This window comes from Macaca mulatta, chromosome X, assembly GCF_049350105.2.
Source record: "Macaca mulatta isolate MMU2019108-1 chromosome X, T2T-MMU8v2.0, whole genome shotgun sequence".
NCBI classification, from domain to species: Eukaryota; Metazoa; Chordata; class Mammalia; order Primates; family Cercopithecidae; genus Macaca; species Macaca mulatta.
The window spans coordinates 47,020,526-47,046,183 of record NC_133426.1 but is presented as its reverse complement, the minus strand read 5'-3'; the positions used below and the strand labels follow the sequence as shown (position 1 = coordinate 47,046,183).

The 25,658-nt window shown below is 39.0% G+C and overlaps 1 protein-coding gene across 5 annotated transcripts in view; it reads right to left on the bottom strand.

The window, feature by feature from the left end:
• JADE3 (jade family PHD finger 3) overlaps positions 1-25,658 on the bottom strand; it is a 150,655-nt gene that overhangs the window by 49,785 nt on the left and 75,212 nt on the right. For 4 of the 5 annotated variants that reach the window (XM_001100171.5, XM_077988567.1, XM_002806209.4 and 1 more), the window contains one exon: positions 13,137-13,294. In XM_001100171.5, coding sequence (XP_001100171.3) covers positions 13,137-13,294 — 158 coding nt within the window. Of the gene's footprint in view, positions 1-13,136; positions 13,295-22,469; positions 22,609-25,658 lie in introns of those variants that run through there. The other variant, XM_077988568.1, reaches the window with a different exon arrangement.

The following is a 25,658-nucleotide window of genomic DNA, read 5'->3' as shown; positions in this document are numbered from 1 at the left end:
AAAGTGAAAAAATCTTTTTTTTTTTTTGAGATGCGTAGCCAAAAAAACTTTTTATTTTAGTGTAAGAAAGGCAAGTGGGCCAGGCATAGTGGCTCACACCTGTAATCCCTGCACTTGGGGAGGCCGAGGTGGGAGAATTGCTTGAGCCTGGGAGTTCGAGACCAGCCTGGGCAACATAGGGAGATCCCATCTCTACAAAAGATACAAAAATTAGTCAGGCACGGTGGTGTGTGCCTGTAGTCCTAGCTACTTGGAAGGCTGAGGTGAGAGGATCCCTTGAACCTGGGAGGTCGAGGCTGCAGTGAGCTGTGATTGTGCCACCTTGCTCCAGCCTGGGCAACACAGTGAGATCCTGTCTCAAAAACGGAAAAAAAAAAAAAAAGGAATGCAAATGGTGAAAATGGAAGGCTTAGTTCCCTCCTGTTCTCATCTTTGTTTTTCTTACTTATATTTTGGTTCTTCTCAAATTTTCTTAATTAACATTCACCATTTTCCTCTCGGTTTCCTTTTCATGTTCTCCTTACAACAACACATATTTATTGAAAACCTTTTTATCTGAACAGTAGGGGTTCTGCCCTTAGGTAGTTTACAGTCACATCTTGTCTTTCTCCTTTTCTAACCACCCATGATTGTGTCTTCGTGTAGCCACTATCACATTTCTTGTTGAGACAGGGTTTTGCTCTGTTACCCAGGCTGGAGTGTAGTGGTATGATCACGGCTCACTGCAGCCTCAACCTCCCAGGCTCAAGCGATCCTTCCAACTCAGCCTCCCGAGCAGCTCGACTACAGGCGCATGCCACCATGCCCAGCTAATTTTTTTACTTTTTGTAGAGACGAGGTCTCACTGTGTTGCCCAAGCTGGTCTTGAACTCCTGGGCTCAAGTAATCTTCTTGCCTTGGCTTCCCAAAGTGCTGGGATTATAGGTGTGAGCCACCACACTCGACCCCACTATCACATTTTCTTACCCATCTATACATATACACACCTTTACTTGTGATGATTGTTCATATAAATATTTATAATGTATCTATGAATATAAAAGTATTATATTCATCATATACATGATTGGGGTATAACTGACATACAATAAACTATGTATATATTTTAAATGTATAAAGTTTTGACACACACATCTACATACATTTGTGCAACTAGCATCACAACCAAGATAATGTGTCCGTCACCCCCGAAAGTTTCCTTGTATCCTCCTGCTTCCCTGTCTCCTCCCAGAAAACCAATGATCTGCTTTCTGTCACTAAAGATTACAGATAGTCCTTGCTTTGCATGGTGATATGATACCGTAAAAATGACTGTGCAAGCTGAAACTGTGAAAAGCAATCTTAATAAATAATGGGGAAAACTATTATTGTTTAATAACCTTTAAAAATTTTGTCAAAACATTAAAAAGCTATATTCCCATTGACTATAAACATATAGGGAAATAAAAAATAATAAAACCAATATGTATTTAGTATACTATAATTTGAAACACTAGAAACATTGAGAATTACACTTTTATTTATTTGTAAAAACTTATTAAGAGTACAGTGCTTAACTCCCTTTCACTGTATAACTTACAACATGGAGTAAGCACCTTTTCTATCCCTTGGCAAATTGTCATACTCCCTTCTAAGTGTGGATTAAGTTTCCAACATTTTGTTCTTTGTGCTTTCAATGTTGTAAAATACTTCCAAGAATTCCTTTAATGTGCACTTTTTCACTAGTATCACTTCCTCTGGGACACCTTCACTCTTTTCACCATACCATTTTCTTCATTTATGTTGATAAGTTTGCCTTCACTAAGTTCTTTTTGGCTGTAAACCTAGAGCTTCTACAACAGCAGCATATCCCCATATTCCCATGGTTAGCTATTTCTTTTATAACTCCATTCATCTTTGATTGAAATTTCTCTTCTACTGTTATCACTTTTTATTTCTTTCAATGTTTCGTAGAATTCTCCAGTGAAACCATCTGGGCCTGGAGGTATTTTTAGGGGAAGTTTTAAATTACAAATTCAATGTTACTAATAACTTTGGGGCTATTCAAATGATCTATTTCACGTGGGTCGAGTTTGGTAGTTTGTTCAGGGAACCTCCAAGGAAGGTAGGAAAAATAAAGCAGAGAAATGAAAAACAGAGAACACACACACACACACACACACACACACACACACACACACACACACAAAATAAAAGGGCACGCTGAAGTCCTAACATATTACTAATTGCATCAAATATAAGTGGTCTAAACCAATTAAAAGACAGATTGACACAGCAGATTTAAAAATATGATCCAAATATATGCTGTCTAAATAAAACATACTTAAAATACAAGTATATAAGTAGGTTGAAAGTAAAATAATGGAGAAAGACATATGATGCAAACATCACTCAAAAGAAAGCAAAAGTGACTATATTAACATCAGATAAAGTAGACTTCATAGTAAAGAAAATTACTAGAGATGAAGAGGATTATATAATGATAAAAGTGTCATTCCATCAAGAAGACATAGCAATCATAAATGTATGTGCACCAAACAACAGTGCTCCAAAACACGTGAGGCAAAAATGAACTGAACTCAAAGGGGAAATGGACAAATCCATGATTATAGCTATAGACTTCAACCTCTCTCAGTAATTGATAGAACCAATAAACAGAAAATCAACAAGAGTACAGAAGAACTCAACACTACCACCAACTAACAGAGTTGAAAGAATTGATATTTATGGAATACTCTATGCAACAACAGCAGCATACACTTATTTTTAAGCACCCATGGAACATGTACTATGACAGATCATATCCTGGGCCATAAAATAAATCTCAACAAATTTAAATAACTGGAATTATTTAGTGTGTGTTTTCTGATCACAGTGGAATCAAAACTAGAAACTGGCCGCGCACAGTGGCTCACACCCATAATCCCATCACTTTGGGAGGCCAAGGTGGGAGGACTGCTTGAGCCCAGAAGTTCGAGACCAGCCTGGGCAATATAGTGAGATCACATCTCTTAAAAGAAAATAATAAAATGCTCCAAGTCCAAGATATAAGAACATTAAGAAGTTTTTTCTTTGGTGTTGGCTGTATTCTTAAATTCTACATTAAGTGACTTTTTTTTTTAAATACTTTAAGTTCTAGGGCACATGTGTACAACGTGCAGGTTTGTTACATATGTATACTTGTGCCATGTTGGTGTGCTGCACCCATCAACTCGTCAGCACCCATCAACTCGTCATTTACATCAGGTATAACTCCCAATGCCATCCCTCCCCATAATAGGCCCCAGTGTGTGATGTTCCCCTTCCAGAGTCCAAGTGATCTCATGGATCAATTCCCACCTATGAGTGAGAACATGTGGTGTTTGGTTTTCTGTTCTTGCGATAGTTTGCTGAGAATGATGGTTTCCAGCTGCATCCATGTCCCTACAAAGGACACAAACTCATCCTTTTTTATGGCTGCATAGTATTCCATGGTGTATATGTGCCACCTTTTCTTAATCCAGTCTGTCACTAATGGACATTTGAATAATGAAAAATGTAAACACATTTATATAATGTTATTCTGAAAATTTACAGACATTAACATTTCTTTTTTTAAGCTTTGTGGTTTTAATTTTGCACTAAAAGTAGACATACACATTTATTTTTCTGCTAAGCAGTTTTCTTCTTAAATTATCAGTCTCATATGGGTGTGATATTTAATAGTGATTTTCTTTTAAATGGAAAAGACACCTTTCTTGTTTCAAATCTCTGTATACATATCTAAGATGGAATTTTACTAAAAAATAAAAGTGACAGTATTTAGTATTAAAAAAAAAAAAAGAAAAGAAAACTAGAAATCAGTAACAGAAAGATAACAAGAAAACCTCCAAACACTTGGAAACCAAAAATCACACTTTGAAATAATCCATGGGTGAAAGAAGAAATTTCAAGAGAAGTTAAAAAAAAAATACACTTAAGAGAACGAAAATGAAATTCAACATACCAAAATTTATGAGACACGGTTAAAGCAGGTGCTGAGAGGAAAATTTATAGTACTACATGCTTACATTAGACAAGAGAAAAAGCTTCAAATCAATAAATTAAGTTCTCAACACTAGAAACGAGAAAAAAGGAGCAAAATAAACCCAAAGTAAGCAGAAGGATAAAAATAATAAAGACCAGGAATCAATGAGATTAAAAACAGAAAAGTAATGGGCCGGGTGCACTGGCTCACACTTGTAATCCCAGCACTTTGGGAGGCCGAGGTGGGCAAATTGCTTGAGCCCAGTAGTTCAAGATCAGCCTGGGCAACATGGTGAAACCCCTGTTTCTACAAAAAACAAAAACAAAAAAACCCCCAAAAACAAAAATTAGCCCGGCATGGTGGCATGCACCTGTAGTCTCAGCTACTTAGGAGGCTGAGGCAGGAGGATCACTTGAGCCCAAAAGGTCCAGGCTGTAGTGAGCTGTGATCATGCCACTATACTCCAGCCTGAGTGACAGAGTAAGACCCTGTCTCTAAAAACAAAACAGAAAAATAAAAAGAGTGTTCTGTGAAATGATCAAGATAACTGACCAACCCATAGCAAGAAAAAAAGATAAGACAAAAATTGCCAATAATAGGAATGAAAGAGGGATACTATTTTTTTTTAACTTGTTTCAAGTATGTTCACAATTGTTCACTAAAGCATTTTTATGTTGGCTGCTTTAAAATCTTTGTTAAACTATTCTAATATCTGGCATCTTGGTGTCGGCATCTGTTTTTGGTCAGGTTAAGATCTTCCTGATTCTTGATGAGTAATTTTTTACTGAAACCTAGACATTTGGGGTATTACGAGACTCTGGATCTTATGCAAACCTTTGATTTTGGTTGGCTTCCTATGACACTATCTGGCTGGAGATCAGGGTTGGGGGCAATGCCTTGTTACCACGAGGTGGTTGTATAAGACCTAGTTCACCATTTGGCCTGTGTCAACATCCCTGTTACTGTTGGGTGGGGCTGAGAGCTTCAGCTCCCCACTAGGCTTCCACGGACATCTCCATTGCTGGGATTGGTAAGAATGCCTTGCTATTGTTTCTTGCATGGCCTCCACTGACACTGCTGAACAGAGGTGAAAATCCTGACTGTCCACTCAGTCTCCTCTAACACAACCCCAGATGTCGTACACCATTGCTGTCTAAGCTCCCTACTCCATCTTTGCTAGAGAAGGTTGGGGTGGCCCAAAATATTTTTCTGTGGTGTTTGACTGGAGAAGAGTTTTCTGTTTAAAAGTTTTCCACGTTGGCCAGGCACGGTGATTCATGCCTGTAATCCCAGCACTTTGGGAGGCCAAAGTGGGTGGATCACTTGAGGTCAGGAGTTTCAGACCAGCCGGGCCAACATGGTGAAACCCCACCTCTACCAAAAATACAAAAATTAGCTAGGTGTGGTGGTGTGCACCTGCAATCCCAGCTACTTGGGAGGCTGAGGCAGGAGAATCACTTGAACCAGGGAGGTGAAAGTTGCAGTAAGCAGAGATGGCGCCACTGCACTCCAGCCTGGGTGCCAGAGACTGAGTCTTAAAAAAATAATAATAATAAAATAAAAAAATAAAGGTTTCCCGTCTGATAGGCTGCCCCTTTCCTGGTCATTTGGCTAGAGAGGACAGGCTTTTTTTAGTTTTTGTTTTTTGTTTTTTGCTGGTTTGTGCTTCTGGGTTGCTAGCTTCTCCAGCACCAATGCTGGGAGCAAAAAGAAATCCCAGGGAACATAAAACTGGGTTGTTCCTCAGGTCTCAAGGACTCTAGCTGTTCTGCTTTCTTCTGATCTTTCAAAGTCTTATGTTTGCATTATATAAAATGCTCAGGGTTTTTAATGGTACTTAGTGGGAGGCATAGGGAAAACCACACCTACTCCATCTTTTTGGAAGTAGAAGTCTAGCCAAGATTGAATTTTAAAATGAAAGCAACACAGGGAATACTATGAACCATTTTATACAGGTAAATTCAACAATTCAGATGAAACAAACCTGTACCTTAAACTACAAACTACCCAAAGTCACCCAGTTTGAAATAGTTACAGGGCTATTCAAATTATCTATTAAAGGACTCAAATTTGCCATGTGTAGTGGCTCATGCCCGTAATCCCAACATTTTGGTAGGCTGAGGTGGGAGGATCACTTGAGCCCAGGAGTTTCAGACCAGGCTGGCCAACACAGGAAGACTTTGTCTCTACAAAAAATTCTCAAAAAATTAGCTGCGTATTGTGGCACAGGCCTGTGGTCCCAGCTCCTGGGAGGCTGAGATGGGAAGATTGCTTGGACTTAGGAGGTTGAGGCTGCAGTGAACTGTGATTGTGCCATTTCACTGCAGCCTGGGTGACAGAGCAAGGCCTCAAACAAACAAACAAAAATAACAACAACAAAAAGAACTCAAATTTATAGTTATAGTTAAGCAAATTCCCAAAGAGAAGCCTCTAGGTCCGGAGTGTTTCATTGGAGAATTCTATCAAACATTTTAAGAATTAACTCTAGTTCTACACCATTTCTTCCAAAAACTGGAAGAGGAAGCAATATTTCCCAACTAATTTTATAAGGCCAATATTACCCTGATACAATACAGATATAAATATCATGAGAGGTTGGGCGCACTGGCTCATGGCTGTAATTTCAGCACTTTGGGAGGCCAATGCTGGAGGGCTGCTTGAGGCCAGGAGCTTGAGACCAGCCTGGGCAACATAGTGAAACCCTGTCTCTACAAAAAATACAAAAATCAGCTGGGCGTGGCAACAAACATTTGTAATCCCAGCTACTCAGGAGGCTGAGGCAGGAGGATCACTTGAGCCTAGGAGGTGGAGGTTGTACTGGGCTTGAGATGGTGCCACTGCACTCCAGCCTGGGCAACAGAGCGAGACCCTGTCTCTCACATTATATATATATATAAAAATTATATTATAAATTATATAAGACTACAGGTCACTATTCCTCGGGAACATAAAAATAAGACATGAAAATATATAGACATAACAATTTCCAACAAGATATTTGCAAATCAAATCAAGCAATATAAAAATATAATATAATCCCTGATCAACTTGGTGCTATGGACTGAATTGTGTCACTCCCAAAGTGACTGTATTTGGAGACAAGACCTACAGGAGGTAATTAAGCTTAAATAAGGTCATAAGGGAAAGGTCATGTGAGCACACAGTGAGAAGGAGGCAAGCAAGGAAGACAGACCAGAAACTGAACTCTGCAAGACCTTGATCTGGGACTTCCAGCCTCCAGAACTTTGAGAAATAAATTTTTGTTGTTTAAGCCATCCAGCCTGTGATATTTTGTTATGGCAGCCCAAGTTGACTAACACTCAGGTTTGTTCCAGCAATGCAAGGCTGGTGCAATATTAAAAAAATCAATCAATGTAATCTATAACATTAACAGGTTGAAGAAGAAAAAAATCACCTGATCATATCATTTGATAGGGATCATTTCAGTTGACAAAATTGAAAACCCATTTACAAAAAAAACTACCACACACTAGGAGTAGAGGTGAACTTCTTCAACTTGACAAAGAACATCTATGAAAAACCCTATAGCGGCCAGACGTGGCGGCTCATGCCTGTAATCTCAGCACTTTGGGAGGCTGAGACGGGCAGATCACAAGGCCAGGAGATCGAGACGATCCTGGCTAACACGGTGAAACTCCGTCTCTACTAAAAATACAAAAAATTAGCTGGGCGTGGTGGTGGGCGCCTGTAGTCCCAGCTACTTGGGAGGCTGAGGCAGGAGAATGGCATGAACCCGGGAGGTGGAGCTTGCAGTAAGCTGAGATCGCACCACTGTACTCCAGCCTGGGGGACAGAGCGAGACTCCGTCTTAAAAAAAAAAAAAAGAAAAAAAGAAAAACCCTATAGTTAATATCATACTTAATATATTGAAAGACTAAAAGCCTTCCACCTAAGATTGGGAACAAGACAAGGATGTCTGCTCTCTCCACTGCTATTTGACATATTACTAGACATTTTAGCTACTAGAATAAGGCAAGAAAAGAAATAAAAAGTAAACAGATTGGAAAGAAAGAAAGAAAACCATGTTTATTTGCAGGTGACATGATGGTTTACACAGAAAATCCTAAGGAATCTCTTTTTTTTTTTTTTTTTTTTTTTTTTTAAAATAAAACTGCCAGAACTAAGTAATTCAGCAGGGTCACAGGAACACAAGATCAACACACAAAAATTGGTTGTATTTGTATATACTAGCAATGACCATGTGGAAACCTAAATTATAAATACAATACCATTAACAATTGCTCAAAAATTTTTAACAAGTATACATTTAGCAAAATGTGTACAGGACTTGTACAGATGTCAATTCTCCCCAAGTGATATAGGTTTAATACAATCCTTATGAAAATCCAGCAAGATTTTTTGTATATATGGAAAGCTTATTATAAAATTTGAATGGAAAGACAAAGAAAATGGAATAGCCACAGCAATTTTGAAAAAAGAATAAAGTGGGAAGAATCAACTTACCTGATTTTGAACTTTGACCTATGCCTCCCATCTTAACAAAATTCAAAATGGTTCATGCATTTAAATGTAAAACTATAAAACTCTTAAAAGAAAACATAGGAGAATATACCTACACACACACACACACACATATATATATATATATATATATATATATATATTTTTTTTTTTTTTTTGAGACGGAGTCTCTCTCTGTTGCCCAGGCTGGAGTGCAGTGGTGTGATCTCGGCTCACTGCAAGCTCCACTTCCTGGGTTCACGCCATTCTCCTGCCTCAGCCTCCCGAGTAGCTGGGACTACAGGCGCCCGCCACCACACCTGGGTAATTTTTTTGTCTTTTTTAGTAGAGACGGGGTTTCACCATGTTAGCTAGGATGGTCTCGATCTCCTGACCTTGTGATCCGCCCGCCTCGGCCTCCCAAAGTGCTGGGATTACAGGCGTGAGCCACCGTACCCAGCCGAGAATATTTTTGAGACATAGAGCTAAGTGAAAAGTTCACAGCACGACATTAAAAGCATGATCCAAAAGAAAAAATCAATAAATCGAACTTCATCAAAATCATAAACTTACACTTTGTGAATGACCCTGTTAACAGGATGAAAAGTCAATCTATAAATAGACTGGGAGAAAATATTTGCAAATCACATGTTTGACAATGGATTCATATCTCAAATTTATAAGTAATTCTCAACACTTGATAGTAAAAAAAAACAAAGAATCTGATTAGAAAACAGGCAAAGATATATTTCACTGAAAAGGGTATATGGATGGCAAATAGAAAGCTCAGTCAAAAAACCTTAAGACTAGCTCCAAGTTAAAAGGCAAGTCTGAGAATAACTTCATACCATGGGGCTAAATAGGCCTGAATTTATATAGTTCTTAAAAATGTTAATTGAACTCATTTGATTTTGAAAATCTGTTGAAGGACATGAAAACAAATTATTTATTAATGTTCCAATATAATTTCATATCACGAAGATTTAATTTTTAAGGCGACTTACAAAATCCAGAAAGTAAAATCACAAGACATAGTTTGACCCATGCAAAATGATGATAGTTAAGGGTTGCTGCGATAAGCAGCTGTGGTTGAGGAAATTAGGTACTTCAAACAAAGTTTAGGTACTCCAACCAAATCCTAAACAGGCTGAGCCTCCAATATGGCTGGCTCATATTGAAAGCCAAAAGAGAAATCCAAGGAGGATGATAAAAATATGGAGATTTCCATTAAATTCAGAAAATAAGATAAACATATTTCATAATAAAATTGTTCTCAAAGTGTCATCCCCAGATTAGTGGCATCAGTATCGTGTTGGGAGTTGTTAGAAATGCAAATTCTCAGACCTCGCACCTCAGATCTGCTGAACCAAAAACTGGGGGTGAGGTTAAGAAATCTATTCTAACAAGCCCTCCAAATGACTCTGATGCACCCTAAAATTTGAGAATTACTGTTCCATAGGAAAGGCTACATACTACAGTACAAGTCTTATTGATATTTTCTAAAAAACAGAAACTGATATACCTACCAAGAGCAACCAGTTAAGGATTTCATTAAGGAATTCAATATGATCAATAATTTAATAGTCTGCCTTGTTGTTCCATTAAAATTAAGAGTTTCATATGATAGGCAAAGAACTATGGGAAACAGAAGAGATTTACCAACAATTCACAGCACTTATAATGGTAAATATTTGCAGCCCTCAGAACAAATATTAGAGCACTGAAGCCACACATGAATTAGGAACGCATATCCCTATATTTGAAAACAACTTAAACTCTTTTAGTTCCTAAAATTACTGTTCTTAGGCTGAGTGCGGGGGCTCACACATTTAATTCTAGCACTTGGGAGGCTGAGGTGGGCAAATTACTTGAGGCTGGGAGTTTGAGACCAGACTGGCCAATATGGTGAAACCCCTTCTCTACTAAAAACACAAAAATCAGCTGGGCATGGTGGCACATGCCTGTAAACCCAGCTACTCAGGTGGCTGAGGCACGAGATCACTTGAACTCAGGAGGCGGAGGTTGCAGTGAGCTGACATCATGCCACTGCACTCCAGCCTGAGTGATAGAGCGGGACTCTGTCTCAAAAAATTAAAAAAATGAAAATAAATTACTGTTCTTAAACTGTTGCTCCATTCTTGCTACCCTACTTATCCATGGCTCACTTAACAGATAACATTTTTAAAGTGGTACATGGGCCATTTTCCACTCAGCCTAAAAGATTAAAATCACCTCCAATGAGTAGACAATTGATACTGACTTACCAACAAGACCAAAGTCAAGATGTTAGTCACACTCAATAATCCTCGGAGTATCAATGGAATGGTGATGGTCAACTCAGCACCAGGGCTGCTATAGTTGTACAAAAATACTGACAACAAGGACATGAAAACGCTCAACTCCTATGTTCATTCATGATGCTATTCTGATTTTTAGGGGGCAGGAGATGGTGCTGATGAGCCAGTAAGTTTTGAGACATATGCTGAGCAAGGCTGTGGAGCTTTAATTAACAGGGCATAGGCAGCCTCTCTGTGGGTAGGACAGCCTGGGTTTCTAGAAATGATTCCAACAAGCATTTCTGGAGCATGACTAGGTCTTGAAAACCTAGTACTAGGAGCAGAGAATTCAAGGATGTTATCTCTGCCCTTAAAAAAATCTAATATGTAATAGAAATAGATGGGTGTACAATAAGATCTACAATTTCTCACAGTAACCAGCAGGTCCCACTAGCCCCTTTATTTGGCACTCTACATTCTATTCATTCATTCATTCACTCAAACTTTTACTCAACATTTTGTTTAATGCCAACCTTTGTGTAAAGTACTGGAAACACAAAGACCAGAAAGAAAAATTGGCTTCCAAAATCAGTTGCTACTCTTTAGCTGAACTTATTACTTATTACTTCCTCTGGCAGAAAAGTCTTTCTCTCCTCTTTCTTCAAAACCAAAGCCCTCTCCTACTTCAATTTTCTTCTCAGGTCTAATGCAAATGAAGGCCATGTGCTTATAGTCAACTCAATCATTCAGTAATCCCCTTTTATTTGGGTTTATGCATTTTACAAACTCTTATGTTTTTGGCCCTCTGTTTATAGGTACCATTACTCTATGTTTTTGATCCTCTATTTATAGATACTATTACTTTAAGGCCCTATATTATATATAAGTTATATATAATATGCTATATATAATACATAAGTTACATATTATATATGGTATATATAATACATAAGTTATATATAATATATACGTTATATATTATGTTATATATATTAATATGTTTATGTGTTATATGTATTATAATATATAAACATATATATGTTATATGTATTATATAAACATATTATATAGGTTATATGTATTATATAAACATATATTGTTATATGTATTATATAAACATATATTATATGTTATATGTATTATATAAACATATATTATATATGTTATATATTATATAAACATATATTATATATGTTATATATTATATAAACATATATTATATATGTTATATATTATATATATGTTATATATATGTTTTATATATATATCTATAACTTCCCACAGTGTTTCTATACTTTGAATGTGTCTCCAAAAGTTTATGTACTGGAGCTTTAATTCCCAATGTGACAGTGTTGGGAGGTGGGGTCTTTAAGAGATAATTGGGTATTGAGGGCAGAACGCTCATGAATTGACTAATGCTGTTACAGCAGCAGTTAGTTCTTGTGGGAATGAGTTCCTGCAGGAGTGAATTAATTCTCATAAGAGTGGGTCATCATAAAAATGAGCTTGGCTCACTCTTGTGATCTCTTAAACACATGTTCACTTGTCCTCCTTCTTTTCTCACATGTTATGACACAGTATAAAAGCCCTTGTCAGAAGCTGCTGCCATGCCCTTGGACTTCCCAGTCTTTAGAACTGTGAGTCAAATACTTCTTTATAATTTATACAGACTCAGCCAGGTGCGGTGGCTCATGCCTGTAATCCCAGCACTTTGGGAGGCCAAGGCGGGCAGATCATGAAGTCAGGAGTTCGAGAACAGCCTGTCCAGCATGGTGAAACCCTGTCTCTACTAAAAAAAATACCAAAAAAATTAGCTGGGCATGGTGGCACATGCCTGTAATTCCAACTACTTGGGAGGGTGAGGCAGGAGAATCTCTTGAACCTGGGAGGCAGAGGTTGCAGTGAGCCAAGATGGTGCCACTGCACTCCAGCCTGGGTGACAGAGCAAGACTCTGTCTCTAAATAAATAAATAATACAGACTTAGGTATTGTTATAACAATAGTAAACAGACTAAGACAGGCATTATGTAATTCTGTTTCTCTCAGAAGACTAATAAATGCTACTGACTGTTGAGTCAGACTTGGAAATTCTTGTCTCCAAAATTTTATCATAATTTCAGATTGGACTTCAAATGGTCTTATCCTATGAATAATGGGCACACACTATGTCACTAAATACATGAGCCTGACTTTAACTACTGGCCTATTATAGCCTGGTAAAATCTGCTACTGGTCTGAGTGAATTGGTGAAGATGGTATATGACTTTGTACTATAAATGCATAATTAGCCACTCTAAGTTTCTCCCCAAATGGCAGACAGATAAACATGAGAGCATTCATTCCCTAAGTCAAAGGTGCAAGCATGCAAATACCTGAGAGAAGGCTGTGGAACAGTGTCTGGACTGGCTGGTACCTGGACTCCCTTTTCCCATTCTTCCTTCCATGTATCAGCAAAGAGGTAATAGCTATCAGGATTAATGTGGTGAGAATCTGGAAGTTTCATGGCACTGATGAGGTCCTTCCGGAATACCTGGAAAGATATTGCACATATCTTGAGAAGACCATCACTATGCAACTGATACCATTCAATGTTCTCCTTTTAAAAAGGCCATCCCCAACCACTCTACTTCCAACAAAAGAAACATCTCTAACTTCCTAAATGGCCAGATCAACTTCTGTTTGGAAAGGTCTGAAGTACTGACAAGGAAGCTAGCTTATTTGGGATTTAATAAAGGGTAATGGAATCCTTCCTGAATTATTTTCTTGGGTTCTCTAAATTTAAATCAACAATATAGGTTACTCAAAACAGTCTGTATAAAACAATCCTTAACTCTCTTAAATTAAGCAACAAGTTTCACTGATAGTTAATAATTTGGGCATCACCTCATTTTAAAATTTATTTAGAAATAATTGTAGGCTTAAAGAAAAGTTATCAAATAGTACAGTTTCCATATATCCTTCACTTAGTTTCCTCTAATTGTTTACACTTTATATAGCCAGAGTTCAATTACCTAAACCAGGAAAGTAGTACTGCTATAATACTATTAATTAATGTATAGACTTCATTCAAATTTTCACTATTTTTCTCCCTAATGTCTTTCTGTTCCAGAATTTTATTTTATTTTTTTGAGACAGGGTATCAATATGTTACCTGGGCTGGAGTGCGATGGTGTAATTTTGGCTCACTGCAACCTCTGCCTCCGGGGCTCAAGCGATCCTACCACCTCAGCCTCCTGAGTAGCTGGGACTACAGACACATACCACCATGCCTGGCTAATTTTTGTAATTTTTTTTTTTTTGTAATTTTTGTAGAGGCAGGATTGACAGGTTGCCCAGGCTGGTCTCAAACTCCTGAGCTCAAGTGATCTGCCCGCCTTGGCCTCTCAAAGTGCTGGGATTATAGGTGTGAGGCACAGTGCCTGGCCTTAGAGTGCCTTTAATGAGGCAGTGGTTAAATAGTTGTGGCAATTGCCAATCTGCTAAACTACTATCTTTGGGAAAGATGGTGCTGTGGGAAATCCTTCCTTAGATCTGGAAAGTGTTTGTCAACATCCTAAAATATCTCATTATTTTCCAAGTGAAAGTCTTTACAAAATATATCAACTGATTACAAAACATAAGCCATATCTTCATACTTGACATAACTGCTTATGAAATCTGCCCTAGTTTCCTAACCCGAAAACATATTGCAGTGGATTGAATGGTGGCCTCCAAAAAGATATGTCCACATCCTAGTTCCCAGAAACTATGGATATTACCTTATTTGGAAAAAGGGTCTTTGCAGATGTAATTAAGTTAAGATCTTCAGGTGAAGATATCATTCTGGAATATCCAAGTGGGCTGTAAGTCGAATGACAAGTGTCCTTACAAGAGAAAGGTGGAGGGAGATTTGAGATGGAAGAGGAGGAGGTAGTGTGATCATGGAGGCAGAGATTAGAGTGATTTATTGATCCACAAATCAATGAATGCTGACATCCACCAAAAGCTGGAAGAGGCAAAGAAAGAATCTCGCTTAAAACCTATGGAGGGAGCACAGACTGGCTGATTTTTTACTTTTGGCCTTCATACTGTGAAAGAATAAATTCCTACTGTTTTAAGCTACCTCATTTGTGTTAATTTGTTATTATAGCCCTAGAAAACTAATACACATGTTCATCAAACAGAAGAGTAACTTGAAGGCTACAGACAAAGGTATACAAAAGCAGAGGCCAATGAAATGTGGTCCTTGTCTATGGCTTCAGAAATACTCAAACCTGGCCAGGCGCGGTGGCTCATGCCTGTAATCCCAGCACTTTGGGAGGCCGAAGTGGGTGGATCGCAAGGTCAGGAGATCAAGACCATCCTGGCCAACATGATGAAACCTCATCTCTACTAAAAACGCAAAAATTAGCCGGGTGTGGTGGCGCATGCCTGTAGTCCCAGCTACTCGGGAGGCTGAGGCAGGAGAATTGCTTGAACCCAGGAGGCGGAGGCTGCAGTGAGCCAAGATTGTGTGATTCCACTCCAGCCTGGGCAACAGAGTGAAACTCTGTCTCAAAAAAAAAAAAAAAAAAAAAAAAAAAAAAGTAAAAAGTACTCAAACCTCCATGAAGGTGAAGTCTGGGAAACCATCATCCAATTCATACCTGTTTTTCTTAAGTAAATGAAAACTAAATCCAATGACTATTATAATTTTCCCTTCCCCTTTAGAGAAAAACAGCAGGCATGTGATAAGCCTGATTTCAATTTTACAAGCTAGCCACATTAAAGAGCATCAGATGTAAGTTTTCTAGAGAAGCATTTTTACTTAAGGCAGAGTGTGAGAGGCTGCCTTATCTTGCTATGGAAGTCAAACATCTCAAGCATGAGACAGAACATAAAATGCTGAGTGGATGGGAATGTCAGTTCAGTACTCAGGCAGAAGATATGTGCAAAGTGATATAAAACATATTTGCCGGCCGGGCGCGGTGGCTCAAGCCTGTAATCCCAGCACTTTGGGAGGCCGAGACGGGCGGATCACGAGGTCAGGAGATCGAGACCATCCTGGCTGACACAGTGAAACCCCGTCTCTACTAAAAAATACAAAAAAACTAGCCGGGCGAGGTGGCGGGCGCCTGTAGTCCCAGCTACTCGGGAGGCTGAGGCAGGAGAATGGCGTGAACCCGGGAGGCGGAGCTTGCAGTGAGCCAAGATCACGCCACTGCACTCCAGCCTGGGCGGCAGAGGGAGACTCTGTCTCAAAAAAAAAAAAAAAAACAAAAAAAAAAAAACATACTTGCCAGACTGGTCTCATTAACCTGCTTTTGATAAGAAAAGGCATTTTTAAAGTTTTTGAACTGAAAACAAAATAACTATAGCAAATCCCTATTAGTGAGGAGAATTTTATATACAGACAGTGGCACACATATACATATATATTTGTATATATTTTCATAAAGAAACAATAAAAGAATAAACCAAAAACTTAACAAAAAGATTAACTCTGCAGAGTGAGGAGAAAACAGGGAGGGGAAAGAGACTTATAGAAAAGTTACCAAAATAGTTGAGCTGAATCTAGCTGGATCTCTCAATATATTTTGTTTTACAGTTTGAAGTTTGAAGCAGGCAAATATTTTATATAATTAAAAAATCTTAGGCCGGGCATGGTGGCTCACGCCTGTAATCCCAGAACTTTGGGAGGCCAAGGCGGGTGGATCACGAGGTCAGGAGATTGAGACCATTCTGGTTAACATGGTGAAACCACGTCTCTACTAAAAATACAAAAACTTAGCGGGGCATGGTGGCGGGCCCCTGTAGTACCAGCTACTTGGGAGGCTGAGGCAGGAGAATGGCGTGAACCCAGGAGGCGGAGCTTGCAGTGAGCTGAGATCACACCACTGCACTCCAGTCTGGGCGACAGAGTGAGACTCCATCTCATAAATAAATAAATAAATCTTAAAGGAATATGGGTCTGGGACAGACTACCTGGATGGGCATACTGGTTTCACTACTGAGTAGCTTTCAGCAAGTTATCCAAATTCTGAGTCTCAATTTATCTATAAAATGGGGATAATAACTCTCACCTCATAAGGGTTGCAAAGATTAAATGGGTGAACCTGTATAAAGGACTTAGCACAGTATGGAGCTCATAGTAATTTCTAAATAAATGCTAGATGGTGTTATTTTATTATCATCATCATAGCATTCCTTCTAAAATCAGAAACAAGTATATAACTGAGTTCTTCTCCATAGTCCACAAAGTAATTGTTGATGGGGTAAGAGAGATATGAGTTCACAGCTCAGTTAAAATGTGCATGGTTTGGCTCCCAAAGACACAGTTCCCAAGCAAGAGCCCCATCAAGAACTTTAACCAACATTCCAAAGGCCACAAGGTAATGTAGAAACTTCACAAAATAAAACATAGCCATTTGTTGCTAAATTAAAGATAATGAAGGAGGGACCTAGATGCTGACCCTGACCTTTCTAGGTAATGAAGTTGAGAAGTTTTACAAGTTCTTAATAGTGTGTCTATTTTACATGCACTGGTAGTTTTCCCAAAAGTTCCTGAAACAAAAAGCCTTTGTACTTACCAGATAACTGTTCATTTATGGTCAAAGAGGGGATTCACTGGCTAACATACAGTCCAGAAGCTATGCCAAGCCCAACACTGTGTGCACATCTGGCCTGTCAGATGCTTGCAGAAACAAAGGAGGCCTCACTATGAATTCAATTAGAACATCAATGCTCAACCTGCCAGAGCCACAAAATGAAAATGCCCTTTGCAGACAACTCTGACTTTTATTGCTCTCATTAACATCTCTCAGTTGGCAATTTTTTAAAGCACAGCTCCTCTGAACATTTGTGTGACATTTTTCATAGGAAAAGTCAAAACATTAACTTCCTGTATGACACAAAGAGGAACACTGTCTGGTCCATGTGAATAAAGCAGAGAGACTGATCAAGTTTGATTCAGTCACTGAAATCTGAAGCTATACATAACTGACCACAAACTGACATGTCACCCCAAAAGCATAAAACAGCCACAAACTGGTAATTACATTTAAGCAAAATGAATTAATTATAATTATACAATCTTTAGGCAAAAAGTTGTCAGGTTAAGAAGAATCAATAGCAGAGAAAACTTAGCAAAGAACACTGTGCCTAAAACCCTTAAAAACTCTGTTCTTGTATTGTCAAGACATTGCATCCCACATTGATTTTTTTCAATGAATCAAAAAGCTTATTCAATTTCTAAATTTAAAACTTTAAAACCCATGGAAATATTTTTCAAATAGTTTAAAATAACTCTCAGGTTTCTTATAAAGAATAAACAGAACATTTTGATGGCTATGGGCTAACACCAATTGCAACATCAGTTACCATAAAGCAATGCACCTTTGGGTTGCTTAAGTTGGATTATTCCCTTTCCCCCAAATCAAACAGAGATGTAATGGAGAATGGGGAGCAACAAAGTCTGATTTAGAGATCTGAGCAGTTTTAGCACAAGAAATAACATCTGAAGGCTGCTTTGCAAATTATTCTCCCTTCCCTCAATGTCCCCTTTTGTGTAATAAGTATGCACTTGTAGCTCAGTGCTCTTTATCTGCTGCAGGTCAGAAAACCAAATAATTAAGCTTGTTAGAAATATAGGTACAATGATATAAACAGGCTTTACTAGAGAGTATGTAGTGCTCTCCACTGAATTAAAATATATGAGCTTTCATTCTGTTGCTATGAAAGTCTTGGATAATAAAGAGACTCCAGGCCTACAGATGATATGCAGTCAATGTTTTAAGATAGGTTGATATGTTTTACACACCAGACTAGTAGTCGAAAATACCCTAGCTTCTGATAACAAATGGAAGACTTTTTAATAGTCTCCCAAAGGGCTGGGATTGTAGGTATGAGCCACGGCACTCAGCCAGTTACTATGTACTTTTTCTAGGGATTAAAAAAACCAACAACAACTTTAAAGTATGGGCCCTTCTAAGAATCAGATAAGGCTACTATCTCAGAAAAAAATTAACAAAGAACATACCCTTAAAAATCTGTATACAATTTCCAGAAGGTACACAAAGCCCCTGAACCATACAGGGGATTCACATATCCCTAGGAAACTCTTCTCTACGGGATAAATTAGAGGGAGACTTGCATAAGAATCTCACTGATACACTAAATACCAAAGAAAAATATATATCTTTTAATGCAGCCAATTAATCCTCTGCAAAAAGGATAATTTATATTGCACGTCAGTGACTAATTCCCAGTAAAATCGTAAGGCTCAAGAATTCTGGTTTTGTCTCAGACCTGTAGTCAGAAAACAAAACAAAACAATCTCCCGTTTTTATAAGAAGCAAATGGCAGGACAGGCAGCAAATTAACAAATTTTCATGAACCCATCAGAGAAATGAATCACAGCACAAATAGCCAATTCAGAGAGACAGGTGCCTGCAGGGAGACACAGGGCAGAGCATTTGGTTACCTGTGGCAGAAGCCACAGCAGGAACATTAAACTAGAAATTTTGAATCGCTGGATGCTGTGTGGGGACTGATAAGAATATGAAGTTCCTGGGGGCTGTAGTTATGGGAGGGGGGTCCCAACCGCTTGCAAGCTTTTTCTTCAGAAACCCAATTCCGCTCACACAGGGAAGCTGGGGTGGGGGGCGCGGTACCTGGAGAAAGCACCAGAGCGGTGCTGTCTGGGTACTTGGTGCTTAGTACCCTGGTTCCCTTACCAAACAAAAGGCTTCATCTGCAGGGGAAGGGTATCAAGTGAGGGCAATGGTGCAGTTTCATCACTGCTGGGAGAAGGGAAAAGCATCCAGCCTCAGCCTCCCTGTGTTACCTAAGGGGCAAAAAGGTAACCTACAGGAGCGAGAACCTCAAGGACAAAGGCTGAGAACATCAGAAGGTATCTGCTACAGGCCAATGAGGGAATAGGGGGCAGGGGCAAAAAGGCTCTACCTGAAGACTACCTTCCCCACCACCACTTCCACCCCCAGAAACAAGACCCCTATGCACCCTAAAGACTAAGAAAGAGTTAATGAGAAGATTAGCGAATGCTGCCCCTCCCCCATACCGTCTACTATGCTAAAGCCTCCAGGGATAATACATTGGCTAACAGCTTGGGAGAGCTGCAAGAGACAAAATTCCTATGAGGACAAGCACAAAGAGACCTTGAGCCAAGAGGAGAGACAAAAACAGGGTCACTAGAAGAAGTTGAAGTCTGTGTTACAGCAATAACAAATTTCAAACACTCTCATATATTGCTGGTGTGACTGAAAAATGATGAGCCCCTTTGGAAAACAGCCTCGTAGTTCTTTAAATAGTTAAATGGTTAAGTAGAGTTACTATATGACCCAACAATTCCACTCCTATGTGTGTAATCAAGACAACTGAAAATGCACGTCAACACAAAAACTTGTACCTGAATGTTCAAAGCAGAATTACTCATAATACCTCATAAGTGGAAACAACCCAAATGTCCACCAACTGATGAACAGATAAACAAAATGTGTACTGACAAAATGTAGTATCATTCAGTCATAAAAAGAAACGAAGTGTCCAGGCACGGTGGCTCATGCCTGTAATCCCAGCACTTTGGGAGGCCGAGGCGGGTGGATCACCTGAGGTCGGGAGTTCAAGACCAGCCTGACCAACATGGAGAAACTCTGTCTCTACTAAAAATACAAAATTAGCCAGGTGTGGTGGTGCATGCTTGTAATCCCAGCTACTCAGGAGGCTGAGGCAGGAGAATCGCTTGAACGTAGGAAGTGGAGGTTGTGGTGAGCCGAGATCGCGCTATTGCACTCCAGCCTGGGCAACAAGAGCGAAACTTTGTCAAAAAATAAATAAATAAATAAATAAATAAATAAAGGAAGGAAGGAAGGAAGGAAAGACGGACGGACGGACGGACGAATACATGCTATAACATGAGAGGTGAAAACACTATGTTCAGTGAAAGCCGCCAGACACAAAGGGCACGTGTTGTATGATTCCATTTATATGAAATGTCTACAATAGGGAAATCCATAGAGAAGGAAGGTAAATTAGTGGTTGCCAGGGGTTGCAGGTAGGGAGATGGGGAATTACTGCTAATGGGTAAGGGGTTTCTTTCTGAGGTGATGAAAATGTTCTAAATTATTATTGTAATGGGTTACACAACTCTGAACATACTAAAACCCACTGAATTATACACTTAAAATGGGTGAATTGTATGGTACGAGAATTATATTTCAAGAAAATATGTTAAAAATGTTTTTTAAAAAAGGGTGATTATTGCAGTGTCAATGTACACCACCTGAGAGGTCTTGCTGTTCACTCTCTCCCAGCAATAATGAGGCACCTCTCCTCCTCAATGTGATGTTTGCAGACTGGGTAGGGAGCCTGGGCTGTCACCATCACCCATCAATAAGGTGGTACTTTCACTACCACCATATCCTCCATCATCAGTGGGGGCAACAAGGTGGTGGGAATTTCCACCTCTATGAAGCAGTAGAGACTCCCCAGTCCTGCTTCCCAGAGAAATAAAGAGCTAGGATGGGGAGCTTAGGAATTCAACAACAGGTAGTAAAGAGTCAGCAGCCCTCTTCCCCACTGGCCTGGTTATAGCGGAGGACTACTAAAACAGAAGATTTAAATAAGACTCAGTGTCTAATGACATAATACTGAAAAAGTCCAGGATACAACTGAAAATCACTCATCATACTAAGAACTGGGAATGAGAAGAGACAACCAACAGGCATCAACACTGAGATCACACAGATGTTAGAATTATCTGACAAGGATTTTAAAACATCCATGATAAAAACGTTTCAACAAGAAATTACAAACACTTTTGAAACAAAAAACAGAAAGTCTCGGTGAAGAAATGGAATATATAAGAATAACCAAATGGAAATTTTAGGATAGAATTTTAGGATGCAATTACTGAAATAACAAACTCATAAGATAGGCTCAACCAATGAATGGAATTAATGAAAAGACGACAGAACCGATGAACAAGAGAAATTATTCAATCTGTTCAACAGAATATACACTGAAAAAAAAAAAAAAGAAAAGTGCCTGAGGGACCTGTGGGAAAATAATAAAAGGTCTACCATTCATGCAACTGAAGCCCCACAAGGAGGGGAAAAAGAAGGTGGAGTTGAAAAATATTTGAAGAAATAATGGCTGAAAATTTCCCAAACTTAGTGGAAGATATAAATCTACAGATTCAAGAAGCTGATTAAAGCCCAAAGAGGATAAGCCAAAAGAAATCCATGCCCAGGTACATCATAATCTAACTTTAAAAAACTAAAGACAAAGAAAAATCTCAAAAACAGCTGGGAATGAAATGACTACCTAGAGGAGAACAACCTATCTGAATGGGGGCAGATTTCTCATCAGAAACCATGGAGGCCAGAAGGAAGTAGCATATTTTTCAAGTGCTGAAAGAAAAGTACTGTCAAACCAGAAATCTATATCAAGTGAAAATATCCTTCAAGAATGAAGGAGAAATCAAGACATCCTCAGATGAAGGAAAACTAAGAGAATTTATCACCAGCAGACCTATCCTAAAATAATAGCTAAAGGAAATTCTTCAAACAGAAACAAATGAACAAAAAAGAAAAATGGGAACATCAGAAATAAAGAAGCGTACAAATATGTCGTATTTCTTAAGTGAACCTTAAAACAATTGTCTGAAGCAAACAGGTGCAGCAAATAGGGCCAGGAAAATCAGAAATTGAGAGAAAAGTGATACTCACGCTATCAGAAATAGGGCATAAACTGACGCTTTGAAAAAAGCAGTCAATGGTGGCTGGGCGCAGTGGCTCACGTCTGTAATCCCAGCACTTTGGGAGGCCAAGTCGGGTGGATCACGAGGTCAGGAGTTCAAGGACAGCCTGGCCAAGATGGTGAAACCCCGTCTCTACTAAAAATACAAAAATTAGCCAGGCGCAGTGGCAGGCGCCTGTACTCCCAGCTACTTGGGAGGCTGAGGCAGGAAAATCGCTTGAACCTGGGAGGTGGAGGTTGCAGTGAGCCGAGATTGCACCACTGCACTCTAGCCTGAGCGACAGAGCAAGATTCCGAATCTAAATAAATAAATAAATTAATTTAAAAAAATAAAAAGCAGCCAATGGCAATATTGCTTCAGTTTCAGGAGCCAAAGAGGAAGAAAGAATTCACAGTGGTTCCATCTGATTCCTCAAAGGCTGCTTTCAGACTCACCTGTGAGTAGTGTGTGCTTGTTACCTTTGCCAATTTCCACTTACTTTTACTTCTCTTCTTTTACCAAGGGTTCCTACTATATTCTTCTTGCTGCCGGGGTTCCCAGCCCCTGTTCAATTCCAGGTTTGTTCTCTTTATTCTTGAGTTTTGTTCTCACTTCATTATGGAAACTTTGATTATAACTACTCATGAGAAAACACTGATGCTGTCCCATATTTCTTAACTGCCAAAGTTTCAACAAATGTTTACTATACAGTTATTGTACCCTACATAATATGTCCAATGCATATGGGTTAATAAAACAAGATTCAGCATGAATAAAAACTTGAATGTCAGTTCTGCTTTTTCAAATGACCCTGGGCAAATAAATTTCTCTGAGCCTCATCACCTGCAAAACAAACAAACAAACAAACAAAAAACTGGAAAGTACCTACTTTATAGTGTTACTGGAGGAATAGAACAGGAGTATATTACTTCCCCGATGTGCTTGATTATAAAAATCACCTGAGTCACTTTTTAAAATCCAGATCCTAGGCACCTTTCTTGGAAATACTAATTCAGTAGTGTCACAGGGTGGGGTAAGTCTGGAATCATTATTTTAAACAGGCATCCAAGGAGAGTCTCATAACTGTTTAAATTTGGGAAACTAATGTAAAGCTTTTGGCACATAAAACTTCAATAAATGGTAGCTATGAGAGATAGGTATGATAATGTCCATGTTATGCTGACAAATTATTTCAAAGAGATGAAATAAGCCAGCAAAGCAGAACATGGGATCAAGCTCTTCTAATGCAAAGGCTAGTTTTGTCCTACAATATCACCAGGTTTTCCTTTTTATAACAGATTAAATATAAATGAAAACAATTTGCTTTCAGCAGCCCAGGTCCCCTATCCCTTGCAACAAAAAGACTACTATTCCCACTGCCTGGGAGGCAGTAGGCCTCAAAATCCAAAGCCCTTGAATTGCCTTATGTCCTAGGACCAGCTGTCCTCCTAAAAGGGTAGGTAGCAAGGTTTCTTTCTCACCATTCTGTAGTCAAAGTCTCCTCTAGACAGATGGGAAATTTCTTCCACTCCTGTTTATGTGTGTTATATTCCCTAAGTTTTTCTGTATGACATGGACATATATAAATAAACTTTTACTTCTATTGTGCCCAGAAAAATCCCTGGCAAAAGAAATGAAAAGTGACCTCCAAGGAAGAGAGACATGCTCTCTGGTGGACACACCCAAAAGTAACCCACAAAGAGTCACTCCCTTTCTATTAAGGCAGTGGGACCTGTGACTTGCTTCTAAACAACAGAATATGGCAAACATGATGAGATGTCATTCCTTTGATTAGGTCACATTATATAGCAAATGTGATGGGGATGCCACTCCCATGATTATATTATGTTATGTAACACTCCATCTTAGCTGACCGGAGGGAAAGACTCTCCTTGTTGGCTCTGAATAAGTATGCTGCCATGTTGTGAAAGGATCTATGGAAAAGGCCATGTGGCAAGGAACTACAAGTGGCCTTTAGAAACTGAGAGTGCTCTCTGCCAAAAGCAAGAAGGAAAACAGAAACCTCAGTCCTTTAGCTCCAAGGAGACAAATTCTGCCTACAACATGAGCTTGGTGGCAAATTCTTCCCTAGGCAAGCCTCCAGATGAGAACACATCCCATTTTCCACAGTGATTTCAGCCTTGAAAGATCCTGAACAAAGAATCTAGTCACACCATGCCCAGATTACTGACCCATAGAAACTGAGATATAAGTGTGTGCTGCTTTAAGACATGAATTTTGTGATAATTTGTAATGCAGCAATACATAACTAATATATTTTCTGTTCTTTTACAGCTAAGGAAGTCTACTCATAGTAGAAGTGAAGATACACAAGGTCATTTTATCATCATTTAATTATCACAGAGGAAAGTCTGTAGGATTCACTAAACCATGATCAAGTTGAAGGGGAACCCTGGCACTTTGCTGCCTTTTGTGGAAAAGATGACCAGCCTCATAAGGATTGACCTATTCGTTCTGGGCCAGCAGTGATCCAAAGGCTGTAAGGACCCATCACAGCTTCACAGATCATGACCCATACAATCTTTAATGTAGTCCTACTCACCTACCCCTTTCTGTACTATCTCTCCTCACCTGCTAACTTAGTTTTTTCCAATCATAGGCCAGGCTATCTCTAGGTCCTTCTCAATTCCCCTAGTCTGGCTCTCTTTGACTTCCTGGTTATGGGAGGAATATTCTAAAGCCAGGCAATACGTGTCACCACAGTGTGAAGATGATTGAAATCACAAAATGAAATCACAGTGTGAAGATTATTGTTCTCCTAAAGGAGACAGAAAATGGAATCTTTCTTGGAAAACAAATAAGTTCATCAGGAAACAAGCCTACCCACTGACACATTTTTTATTCTTCACATCTTCAGATTCTGGGTACTGTTGGTATATAGTTAGGAGGCAGCCATCTATCCTTTTAAAAGTAGTCTTAGTTTATTTAGTATTGCTATAAAGGAATACCTGAGGCTAAGTATTTATAAAGAAAAGAGGTTTTTTTTAGCTTATGGTTCTGCTGGCTGGAAGGTTCAAGATTGGGCAGCTGGTAAGGGCCTCAGGCTGCTTCTACTCATGGTGGAAGGCCAAGGGGAGCTAGCATATGTGGAGATCACATGGTGAAAGAAGAAACAAGAGAGAATGGGAGGAGGTGCCAGACTCTTTTTAACAACCAG